Consider the following 13310-nt stretch of genomic DNA (forward strand, 5'->3'; position numbering starts at 1 on the left):
ACTTCTGGGGGAAAAAGCCTGTGGGGATTTAGATAGAGTTTGTTTTCAATCTACTGATCAGTTTAGGAAGAATTGCAATCTTTTATTTATTTATTTATTTTTAAAGATTTATTTATTCGTACAGAACTGGGGTACAGGTCAGAGATGCGGAGGGTGAGAGGCTTCACCAGAGACAAGAGTGGGGAGCAGGACAGGCAGATCGACGAAGTACACTGCTGAGGGGAGCAGTGGGTGGGTCAGGAGAGGTCTGCCATGCCATGTGGTCATCTCCAGGGCAGGCGGGGATCGAACTCATGCAGAAGTGACTTAAGCTTCTCAGTGCAGTGCTTTAACCCGCTGCGCCACCAGGGAGGGCCCTTTTATTTATTTTTTAAAAATAATTCTCTTGAAGTAATGTTGCATTTTAAGTTTCAGGAATGCATCTTTATAAATCAGCATCTTTAGATACTACGTTAGGGTCATCCACTGAAGCCTAAATTCTATCATTCATTCGTTCCATACAAGTTAGGTAAGTTCCTTTTACCTAACTTTCCATTCTCCTTTCCCCTTACCTATTATATCATTATAATACAAGGTGTTTTGATAGAGCATGCAGTATTCTTCACTTATTCACAGCATTTACAGCATTATATATACACATACACACAGAAGAGGAGTAGAACAGCACGTGGTTATTGGGATTCAGCCTCAGTTTGACAATCAGCCCTATAACTCTTTTCTTTCCCTTCGTTTCTGCACCCTATCTATCACCTTTCATTTTAAAATTAATCTGGTTTAGGCTTAATGCTCAAGTATTTAATTTGGGGTCAGTTGCAGAGTGAGTTCTGGATTTTTAAAAATTTACCCTTTTTAATTATGTTTCAAATAATCCTCTCTTATTTGTTCCTGTTATGGCAAACTATACCCTTGAATAGTTCTTTTGGAAGTCGTCTATTAGTTATAAACTTTGACGATTTCTGTGATGTATTGCATTTATTTATCTTATTTATGTTTCAACCTGTTGTAGCCTAGAATCAAAATTATTTTACTTCAGTGGATATCTTTGAAGATACTGTTCTGTTGTCTTTTTTATATTTTGTGTGGATGAGAGATTTATTGCCAGCATGATTTTTGGGAAATTTTGGATTGTTCTATTGAATTTCTCCAAGTTTATCCCTCGCTGTCTTATTTTGAATTCACTTCATATAGAGGTTCTTTGAATCTTAAATTTTAAAGTTTAGGCATTTCTATACATTTTTAGTTATCATTTCTTTCATGTGTTTTCTTCTGATCTGTGTTCTCTCTCCCAGAGTGCTTTTAGATAAACATTGGCACTTTGCTACCCGCTCTATTTTCATCTTTCAATTCTGCAGTGTGTTCTCAGAAAAAGTCCTTTGCTCAGTTTTCTAACCTTATAACCTGTTCTCTTATCACTGGTCATATATTTAAATTCCAAAATTTCAGAGTTTTTCTCCATTTCAGACTATTGTTTAATTGATGTGGTTTTGATTCTTACATATTTGAAACTGTTCTTAATTTGCTCTATTAAACATTTTCCTAGCTATCAATTTTTTACTTCTTGAAATGCTTTGCCTCTATTTTATCATGTTGGTTTTTTTCTCAAAAGTTAATTCTTGGTTTTGTTTTGTTTTGTTTCTTTCCTGCTAGCTTGGTGATTTCTCTGACCCCAGACTTCTTTGTCTGGATGCAGCTAGCACTGCCCTTTGTTTATGATGAGCAGGACTAGTGCAGTGGGAGGTGGTGGGAAGAAGGGTGAGACGGCCTAGTATGAACATACCGTTTATAATACTCCCTAGTTCCCTTCTGTAGGACTCTTGTCTCGGTGCGTAACCACTGAATCTGACATCCTTTGGGCTTTTCTGAACTGCTCCAAACTTCTCAGCTCCACTCCATGTGAGCTATATGCATTAAATTTGTTTTCAGAAAGCTGTTTCTTCATTATGACTTCTGTCATTCACCTCTCATCTTTTTCTTACTCTGTTTCTTTTAAAATGTTCCTATTTAGGTAGATTCCTCTGTTCTCCAAGAAGGAAAATGATTCATTTATGTATATGTTGAAGAATATCCCCATACGAAACTTCTGCTTGATAAGAAGGTGTTGAAATGTAGAATAGGAGAGTTCATAAATTTCAGCTCCATCTGGTTATTGTTTTTCTTTTGTAATCGTAATGACAGGTTTTGATTTTTGTTCTTTTATGGTTTTGATTTTCTTTCATTTAAAAATTTTGTTTTCCTTACTGTTTTGTTTTCCAGCTCTTTTGTGCCTTTCAAGATGATAAGTATCTGTACATGGTGATGGAGTACATGCCTGGTGGAGATCTGGTAAACCTTATGAGTAACTATGATGTGCCTGAAAAATGGGCCAAATTTTATGCTGCCGAGGTTGTCCTTGCTCTGGATGCCATACACTCCATGGGTCTGATTCACAGAGATGTGAAGCCTGACAACATGCTTTTGGATAAACATGGACATCTAAAATTAGCAGATTTTGGCACATGTATGAAGATGGACGAAGTAAGTACTAAGCAAGTAAAAAATCACCAGTTTTCTTTGAGAAAACTTAAATTTCAAATCAGGGCTTCTTAGTTTTATAAAATTTTGCTAACTGTGTAATGACGGAAACAAAGTAATACAGCAAAAAAAAACACTTCCTTTACTAATCATTCATCTAATTATCAAAAATTTTATTAGTAGTACCTTTGGTGAATTCAAGAGAAGTAAGAACACAAATAAACTTACATGCATACTTTCCTCATAGAATGTTGATAAGCAATTTCTATCAATCAAAATTAGTTGTATTTGTACTGCTTTATGTGAAATAGGACACCGAATATGAACTAAGGTACACGTTTCCATCACCATATCATTTCTGTGTTTTCCCTTAAAAGCAAAAAAAGAGGTAAGAGGTTTCTGTTGCCATCTCCTAGCCACCTCATCTGCATTAACCAGGAGCATAAATTTGCAAACAGCAATTCAAAATAAGCTGAACAGATTCAGTGTATTAGCCTCGTAGTTAATTATGATGTTAATTTGTTTTTGCTGCAAAACTTTAATCTTTTGTTTCTATAATACTGGAATTCCTGATGAGGGGTGATGATGCTTTATTGTCTTTGTATTCCCCTGTTGGTTTAAGGGGCGGCTTACCCGGATCATATTTTCTGTGTGTTAATATATCTTGGCAACAAACTGGGCATCATCTCCTGCATGACGTTTATGATCTTTCAGTATGCGTATATGTTTATTACTTGTTAGTTACTTTGTCAGATATTTATCTTGAATTAAGCTGATTTTCTTTTCTCTTTCTCACAACTTACTCATGAACTCTTTGTGATACTCACTGTTATTCATTGTCCGACCTTGATCAGTGATCCATTTTCTTCCATGCTCAGCTTATATTTTACCTCATCTAGAAAGTTCTTCCTGATAATCCTTTCCTTACCGTTTTCACTCTAATCATGTCATAATGTTCATGACTTCCTTACTTGCTTAGAATTTGTGCTGTTTTTTTTATAGGCTGTTTTTATCTATCTAGATTTGTGTATCTTGTCTACCCAGTTAAAATTTAGCATCCCTTCATGTCTTTGCTATTCCTTAAGTCTGTTACTGTAGTCTGCATATAATAATCCGTGTTTAGTAGGCAAAGTTTTTTGATTGTGCCCAAAGCTCCCTCATGTGGTGTTTATTATAATATATATTATAAAGCGATTAATAGTGAAAATTATCTTTAATGAAAATGAAGTATGAAATAATTTTCAAATAGAATGCTAAGCACTTTTTGTCTGTTACACAAAAAGAATAGTGTTTGTTGCCTTATATTTCCATGAATATACTGATTTTAGGTAGACCAACAACTTTTGGGAAGGTACAGAGATTCACACCATGTTTTAGGGGAGGGTAAAGTTTTGAAGAAAAGAACAGCACAGATTGTGATAATATAAGGAACAGAATATGGTATCTAAAAATACTTTTACAAGCATGTAATGGAATCCTAAATTCAGTATTCAAATCTCTTATAAGGAAAATAAAATGTCTCTTACATAACTTTATAATTTTCATTATTTTTTAACTCAAGTACATGTGGTTAGTTGTACTCCTTGATTCACAGCCTGTTGTCACGAGTACCAAAGCCCCATTTGTTGTATTTGCCTCCTTTTAGTTTCTTGTTCTTTCTTTCTGTGAAGCCAGCCAGCCCCTGTAAATGTGTTGGCTGTAAGCTCTTGCAGACTGTCAGCATAGTGCTCATACATACAGTAGCATGATGGCACAGTGTCATTCTGTTCACTTTCTTCACTCAGCCTTGCTGAATGGCCATTCCTGAACTAAGTTAAGTTAGCTCATCGCTTCCGAGCATTTTCCATAGTATAATTTCTGTGAGCGTGTTGGATTCTTTGGTCACATCCAGCACCCTCTTACCAGTAGTGCTATGTTGAACATCTTCATATGTGTCTCAAGTGTACCTTGGTAGAGCTTCCTCTAAACATCCACCTGGAAATGAGCCTACTGTACTAGAGGACACCTGGAGTCTTAGCTGATCTCAGAAGGAGGATGACTTTATGACTTTTTGCTGGCAGTGTGCAGAAACCCTGTCTTCCGTGTCCTCACTCCTTCTTACATTCACACTCTCAATGTCACCAGTGTGAAGTATTTTAACTAACAGTGGAAATCATTTCATTTAATTGTCACCCACTTCTCTGTTGTGAATGAGCTGTTGTCTATTTTTGATCCTTTTAAAATTGGCTTCCTACTGATGTGCAGGTGATACTTATATTGCATATAATCTAGTTAGTGACTTCACAGATATTCTTGGTATTTTCTTCCAGTTTGCTACTCATTTGTTTCTTTGAACAAAATCCTTAACTTCTTAGAGAAAAATATTTTTATATAATACTGGACTTTAAAAATGTTGAATGATTTTAACCCAAACCTCCATTCCTTGAGTAGTATTAATAATGAGAATAATTGTTGAAGAACAGGAGAGTTTTAATTGAAGGCTACATCAAACCAAAATGTAATTAAAACAAAAAGACATCCCACTGAACGGAAGAAAATATTTGCATATCATATATCTGACAAGGGCTGATATTAAAGATCTATAAGAAATTATACAATTTAAGAAAACAATCCACTCAAAAAATGGACAGAATAGCTAAATATGAACTTCTCCAAAGAAGACATACATATGGCAGAAAGGCATATGAAAAAATGGCCACTATGATCTGTCATCATAGAAATGCAAATCAAAGCCATAGTGAGATCCCGACTCATCCCATACCAGAAAAAAACCAGAAACCATAAGAGCCGGAGGATGAGGAAGAAAAGGCGCCCTCCTGCACTGTGGTGGACTGGCCAGCTAGGGAACTGGGGGCTACTCAAGGCTATTGACAGCTCTGCCATAAAACCCAGGAATCCCTATCAGAGACATTACAGAAACAATGTTGAGGGGAAGTTGTGCTCCCAGGTTCATTACAGTAGCCAAGATTTGGAAACAGCCTAAATGCTCAAAAACAGATGAGCACATTAAGATATGGTATGTAAACACGATGGAATAGTATTCAGTTATTAGAGAAGACAAATTCTTGTTATTTGTGGCAACCTGATACAGCTGGGGGAATTAATGCTAAGCGAAATAAGTGAGGAGAAAGACAGATGCAGTAATGGTATTTAGAAATGCGTATTCGGGCAGCAGACAGGTCAGTCCTTCGGGAGCCTCTCTGGGTCTAGGCCCTGTCAGTGGGCTCGCACGTGCTGTATACAGTATGTGCGTTAGCCCGCATGAACACATACCTGTGTTCAAGCCTGTTTTACCTGCTTGTTGATCTGTAGTTACAAAGTTATGAGTTCATGTGGGTACTTCTGATCCGGTCTTCTACCACAGGATTCGTTGCAGTCATCTTCCCTTGTATTCTGTGATTTCCATTTTGGACATAGAAACCAGGCCTTCATTATCTGTAATGTATCATTTTCTATCTAGAATGCCTGGTCTTTGTGCAGTTCTTTAGGCATTTAGCCTTATAGGAGTCATTTAAAATTCTGTTTCCCAAAGTTACTTTGGTCATTTCTTCCATACCTCCTTCATTGTAGTAGTATTAATCTATAAAACAAGTTCATTTCTTGCTATTGTATTGTATTTAGAGCTACTCCTACATCCAGATTGATTTCAGTTGCTTTTATGTTTTTTATATATGAAACATTCCTTTGGTTTTAGGAGTCAGAGTTAGTTACTCCTTTTTATCCCTAACCCCCATTCCTGGATTCCTTTCTTTTCACCTCCCCCACCCACCCTCTGTAGATAGACCAATCTTTTTAGTTTGTGATTTATCCTTCCTACATTTCTTTTAAATAAGATCAGAGTTGTGGTAAATGTAGATTCCATGTTTATATGATATAACAGTTTTCCCATGGGACAAATTTTTTTTAAAGATTTATTTATTTTTATTCATACAGAACTGGGGTACAGGCCAGAGATGCGGAGGGTGAGAGGCTTCACCAGAGACAGAGTGGGGAGCAGGACAGGCAGATCGACGAAGTCCACTGCTGAGGGGAGCAGTGGGCGCGTCAGGAGAGGTCTGCTGCGCCATGTGGTCATTTCCAGGGCAGGCGGGGATCGAACTCATGCGGAAGTGGCTTAAGCTTCTTAGTGCTGTGCTTTAACCCGCTGTGCCACCAGGGAGGGCCCCCATGGGACAATTTTAAAATATGCTATTATTTATTTATTTTTAAAAGATTTATTTATTTATTTCAGAGTGGGGAGCAGAGCAGGCCAACTGACAAAATGCACTGCTGAAGGGAGCAGCTGGCAGGTCAGGAGAGGAGAGGTCTGCTGTGCCATGTGGGTCACCTCTGGGGTGGGGTTTGAACTCCTGGTGAAGCCGCTGCGCTGACTTGCAGTGCTTCGTCCTAACCTGTTGTATCACCATGGAGAGCCTAAAAGAGGATTTTTAAAAGCTTGCTAAAAAAAAAAAAAAAAAATCCCATGGTGTATGTAGGCCAAAATTTGTAGTTAGAAAGTTGATTTTCCAAAAGCAAAATACTAGTTTCATCATTTACTTACTGAAAGTTCTTTAGTCTTACCCAAGTGTGTGTTCTTGAGTGGGTTGTTCAAGTTGATCTCCATTTAGCTGACAGGGACCTCACTGCATATGTTGAACATGCTTTACATGGTTCTTTGTTCCTTTATTTTCATTCTTAGCTACCTTAATACCCTTTCTCCTTTATTAGCACCACGCTCTAAACAACTGAGCTAAGCAGCCACCTCCCTTTCTCCTTTAAAGCTATCCTTTGTAGCCTAACTTTATGCTAGGTTTTTGTTTGCTTGTTTGTTTCTTTTCCTCTCCTTTTTCTGAATCTTTAAATATTAAATTTTTCTTGTAGCTGTACTTTCTTGGTTTTGTGTGAGTATCCAGCAAGTTTTCATTACTTTTCAGTCCTTACAAGACTTATGTTTTAAGGCCTAATTTCTATGGGTGTGTAAAAATTGAAGAGATTTTCTTTATCCTACTAAGTCTTTGTTAGTTTCATTTCAGAAGAAGTTTAAAGTATAATGTAGTCCATGATAAAAATATGTGCCCTACCTTTTGAAGTCAGAAACTATCTTCTTCAGCTTTTGTCCTAAGTCATCTACATAAAGTATTATCCTCAGTTTTCTCTGTCATTTAAAAAATAATTATTTTATATTCAAACTAAAATGTCTTCTATGTTTGCTGTATACTTGGAAAAATAATTATTTTATATTCAAACTAAAATGTCTTCTATGATTGCTGTGTACTTGGAAAAATTGAGTTTATTTTTGCTAACTTGAGGAATACACTATTTTTAAAAATTAATATATTTAGCATATTTCCTGTCATTTAAGTAAAAATTCACATAAATTTACATGATAAATTACATAAATCATGAAATACACTGAACTTCCTTTTTCCAAGTGGAAATACTAGATAGTTTGGTAGTTTGTATTGCTTTCTTACAAGGAAATTGGTGTAAAGGTAAAGGCAATAATGACAGGGTATTTAACTTAGTCTGAAATCTTTGCAAATTTGGACACCATTAAAACTGATCAAATATTTCGCACTGTACTATGATAATGATTTAGTTTTACAGCATATACAGATTTACAATATGCAGAAATAAGCTATGCACTTGCTACACAGATGTAGATCTATAGTTATCCTTTTTCTTGTCAAAAAAGCTATCTAGTAGGATTTATCTTTTTTACTCACCAAAAGTAAAAAGAGATAAGGATTTTTTTTGTGCCAATAATCTTAATTTCACAAGTTCTAAATATGCAGCATGGAAATTAGCTTTCCAGCTATTTAAAAAATTAAAAAAAATTTTTTTTAAACTGAGGTAATGTAGGTTCACATTACTGTTTGTATTTTGGAAAGTATATTTCAATGTAAACATTTGATCTATTTTCCTCATGTTTTCTTAGTATAATAAAAACCCAAACTGGGTCTTTTATAGCCTTAATTGCTGCAGTTTCTTTTGCAAATATTAAAACTTCCTTGCTCCAGTGAGTCTTTTCTTCTCCCCAGTCAGGTGGTCAAGTATGTTAACAACCACTTGTACTTCTCTTTTAACCAGTTTATAGTGTAAGAAAAATATGTAAAAGATGTTGATTTATATGGAATTTCCATGGAGTTTGCCACCTTTTCCTTCTTTTAACTGAGGAAGCCTCCTATATTTGAAAGTTGGAAGTTTATTTCTGCTCTCTCATAATCCAGGCATCCTAATGTACATTTCATAAGGCATTTATGCCCCATCCTTCCAAAGCCACATCAACAATGAAGTTCTGTTGATTGCAGTTTGTAATTAATACATAGGTAATAAAAAATAATCAGTTACATTTGTGGATGTCTTTTAAAACACACTAACACACAGCCGCTTTTCTTTATCTTTGCTAATTTACCCAGACAGGCATGGTGCATTGTGACACAGCAGTTGGAACACCTGACTATATATCACCTGAGGTTCTGAAATCACAAGGGGGCGATGGTTACTATGGGCGAGAATGTGATTGGTGGTCTGTAGGTGTTTTCCTTTTTGAGATGCTGGTGGGTAAGTAAATACTTTAACTTTGCTAAAAAAACCAACATTTCATAATGCCTGAGTTCTAAGTCAGGAATTTGAGAGTATAAAGAAATTAATTACCTGTGTCATAGGGGAAAATGTAACTTCTGGAAGTTTTGAATTAGCAGTGAGACTATTAATCAGAAAATTGTTACTATTATTATTATGTTTGTACTTTATTCATTTAATTGAGGAAACATTAGGATCCTTCCCATCAGGTACCACCACCATACACACTGGCACAGGGGTTAAGTGGACCATGAAAGGGATTAGCATAGATGGTTTGGCAATATTCTGCCATTGTTTTTGTGTAAGGAAAATATTAGAAGAGGCAGGTTTACACCCCAGTGGGTCTCCATTCTAAGATGTTCTTGACCAGTAGTATTTATTGTAAATATTTCTTTGTTTTTTATGCATAGAAGAAATGGGAAGCAGGCCAAAAGTGCAGGGGTGAGAAAATTCACCAGAGACACAATGGGGAAGAACAGGCAGATCCACTGAAGTACACTGTTGAGGGAAACAGCGGGGAGACAGGAGGGCTCTACTGTGCCATGTGTGGTTACCTCTCTGGCCTGATATCAAACTGAAGTCAAACACAGGCTGAGTGGTGATAGCATTGAGACTTCACTCCTATGCCTTCAGGGAGGCAGACTTACACCAATAACAAAACCCTAGAAGTCTGTAGAATTGAGGCTACCCGAGGGGAAGGGCTGGAGGTGCAGGGCAGGGTAGAGAGGGTGCTCTGGACTGTGGGAGGACTGTGGTACTATGGTTGTAGTGTAGACACTTAAGAGGAGTGCAGCTATCTTCAAACCACACTGTGCTATACACTATTACCTCAGTTAAAGCAAACTTTTTTAAAAATTAAGAAAAAAGGCAAAACTTGAAAAGCTCAGATATTTCAAACCTTTTCTTTACATTATAGTTTTGTTTTTTTTCTTAAGATTTTTCCATTCCTAAGTAGTAAGGTCATAAAACATCTAAGAGGAAGCCCTAACTGAGACACCTGCTTGGGGATGAGGGAGATGTAGTGAATCTACTTTCTGAGGCAAGTGGGATAAGACTGACTCTCATGAGACTTTCGAGTTTTTTTTAGAAATTAGAGAATCTTTTCCTTCACTATGATCCCAAAACAGTTGGTAGTGGAAAAATGTGTAAAATCCGTACTGAATATGGTCATTGCTTAAAATAAAATCTATTTTGGTAAATCCCAAATTTAAATAATGATTAGCCATGGGCTTTTTTGTGGCTAATGACCATGCTTGGTTTTGTTGTGCTTAGTTTCTTGTCATAGTGTGACCTTCTTTGGGACATTCACCCATGTGGGGGTGTCTCTGTGTTTGTTCTGTGTTCCTAGGTAGCTAGCTGATCTGATGATGCATTAGTTGTATCTTATAATCTTTTGAAGGTAGAATGTTTTCTCACTTGTATAGAGCAGAACAGGCAGAGCTACTGAAATACACTGCTGAGGTGAGCAGCAGGGAGACAGGAAAGGCCTGCTGTCCCTCAGCTCCCTGGCAAAGGATCGAACTCAGGCTGTAGAGGTGATAGTGCTGCAACTTAACCAGCAGGGACGCCCCTTGTCTAGACTCTAGACCAGCAGGGACGCCCCTTGTCTAAACTCTCTTAAGGATTTAGAAAACATACTTTTGATAAGTCATCTGGTTCATTTGAAAAAGTCCTTTAATTCCTGCTACTATTTCCAGCGCTGCTACTGTTTTCAACCTTGAATTTAGTGAGTTTGAATGGCATGCACCTGCAGTTCTCAGCCTGTTTTGGTGCTTGATCAAGTTGGCTGGTTCTGGACTTCATATAGAACTCAAAAAAATGGCACTAGAAAAATCTTGAATTCAAAGCTCCTTTCTTTTTCCGTTTTGAAAACAGACAAAAGCTAACTAACTACTTGAATACCTGTTTGAAGTTTAGGGTGGACTGATACAGGAAAGTTAGTTTTTAAGTACTACAACTTGGTATTCAGGTATACTGACTGAGCCTTTAACTGTTGTTAGAAATTAACCTTGTAATCCTGAAGCTCAAAATAGTGCCTTCGACTTTTTCTCTCTTTGTGCCTGCTCAGTTCCTCTGCGGTGTGCTCACAGTCAGCAGGAACTCTGCGCCAGGACATCATTTCTGCCTTTTTCTCTGTGTCATCTCAGACACTGCACCTGTTAGCTACCTGGCCTGACCTCCTCATGTGTAAAATAATAGAACAGGTCTAACTTTTACAGCTGCAGTGACCAGTCTGCCAGGATGATAGAGGGTTATTTCTGCTCTGGGAAGCACTGACCTTGGGACCACCTGAAAAGTGGTTAGTGTGACCAAGGAGCAGAAATTTTCATTTTAATTAATTTAGCTTTGAACAGACATAAAGGACTAATGAGAGACTACTGTATTTTTTTAAGATTTATTCTATTTATTTCTGCATATAAGGGGTATAGCCCAGAGGTGTTGGGTTTGAGGGGATCCACCAGGGAGAATGGGGAGCATAACAGGCAGATTGAATGAAATATACTGCTGAAGGGAGCAGAAGCCAAGACAGGAGAGATCTGCTGTCCTGCTGACAGGAGAGAGCAGTGTAGGCCAGCTTTCTGGCTGGGGATCAGACTGGCACTAAAGTGGTTGCTGATAGCCTGACAGTGCTGAGATTTAACCCCTTTCTCCACCAGGGAGACCCAGGTCTGTTAGTTTTTTTTAAGATTTATTTATGCATACAGAACTGGGGTACAGGCCAGAGGTATGTGGGGTGGTGATAGGATTCACCAGAGTGGGGAGCAGAACAGGCAGATCCGCTGAAATACACTGCTGAGGGGAACAATGGGCCGGTCAGGAGAGGTGGGTCACTCCCTGGTTGGGGATCAAACTCATGCTGCAGTGGCTGCGACAGCTTCATAGTGATGCACATTAACTCATTGCACTGCCAGGGAGGGCCCCCAAGTCTGTTAGTTCTGACTGAGATTCCTGGCCCATAAACTTAATTCTTCCATGCAAGTGACAAATATAGACTTAACTGCATTTAATACTAGACAAAAAGTGCTTGGTTTGCATTTTCTATTACTCTTTCTCTCTCCTTTCTTGGAATTTTAGGGGATACTCCATTTTATGCAGATTCACTCGTGGGCACATACAGCAAAATTATGGATCATAAAAACTCACTATGTTTCCCTGAAGATGCAGAAATTTCTAAACAAGCAAAGAACCTCATCTGTGCCTTCTTAACAGATAGGTAATATACATTGAATTTCTTTGTACAGTCATCTGACTTTTAAATTTGTAGAAATGAAAGCATAGCTAACTCTTACTTATATATGACACCAGTCTCCCACTTTGTCCAAGTCAACTGTAATTCTTGGTTAGCCTTTTCCTGGTGGTGGGTTATCCTTCTGCAGGCCAGTTGTCACTTAACTGTACACTTAACCCTCCTGTTTAGAAAAAAAACGGAAGTTGGAAAATTAATGCATATGAGGGAAATAAAACTTTGGTATTATTTACACTACCTCTCAAGGCCTTGTTGTATAACTTGAGAGGAAAGCATTCTGTGCAGCTAAATATTCAACAGGTTATAGTCTTACAGACTGTTTGCATTTCATACGGGAGTGCCTCCTTCCCAACCTTTTCTTACTTGCATCTGAATATAAGCAAATCTATCCTGGAAATTTGACATATTTTAAAGCAAAATAGATGCGCAACCCTGTAAAAACTTACCTGAAAAAGAAAAACTAGGAAATTGTTTGGAGTTTCATGCTTGAATTCTGTTCAGTTCTCCTTTGCTTTTTAATCTTTGTGCTAAGAGTCACCCTCTCAAAGGTCCACCCAGGAGGGTGCTTGCTTTTTACTCACACCTTTAGTATTAAGGGAATTATTTTACTTTTTGGGAATAATTTTACTAGGCCATAAAAAATCATGGGTCCGTATAAGATCTTTCAGCGCATTTGAAACTCGATAATGCTGTAATTCCTCAGCACACCTTAATGTTTGCTCATTGCTGTTTGAAGTAGTACTGCAGAGACTATTGTAGTCATTATATTCATCTTTGCATACTTTTTTTATAGTATAAAATCTTTAAAAGTAAAGTTCTGGGATACGTATTTTAAAATTGATGTTGTAAATTGACAGTGAAGTGCGGTTACTAGAACAAAGATTTGCTAGTCATATGATTAACAGACAATGTATGCAGGTGAGCTAAATCCTGTATGATATTTGATTTGAGGGCTGGATGGGGCTGATATAGATCACCATAATTTGTG

General features: G+C 37.4%; 1 protein-coding gene across 1 annotated transcript in view; it reads left to right on the top strand.

The window, feature by feature from the left end:
* ROCK2 (Rho-associated, coiled-coil containing protein kinase 2) overlaps positions 1-13310 on the top strand; it is a 64759-nt gene that overhangs the window by 15357 nt on the left and 36092 nt on the right. Inside the window, exons 3-4 of the mRNA XM_012727432.1 lie at positions 8910-9054; positions 12151-12289. Of these exons, the coding sequence (XP_012582886.1) occupies positions 8910-9054; positions 12151-12289 (284 nt within the window). The remainder of the gene's footprint in view (positions 1-8909; positions 9055-12150; positions 12290-13310) is intronic.

Source organism: Condylura cristata, unplaced genomic scaffold (assembly GCF_000260355.1).
Source record: "Condylura cristata isolate star-nosed mole 26May11 unplaced genomic scaffold, ConCri1.0 scaffold00020, whole genome shotgun sequence".
Taxonomy (NCBI): Eukaryota; Metazoa; Chordata; class Mammalia; order Eulipotyphla; family Talpidae; genus Condylura; species Condylura cristata.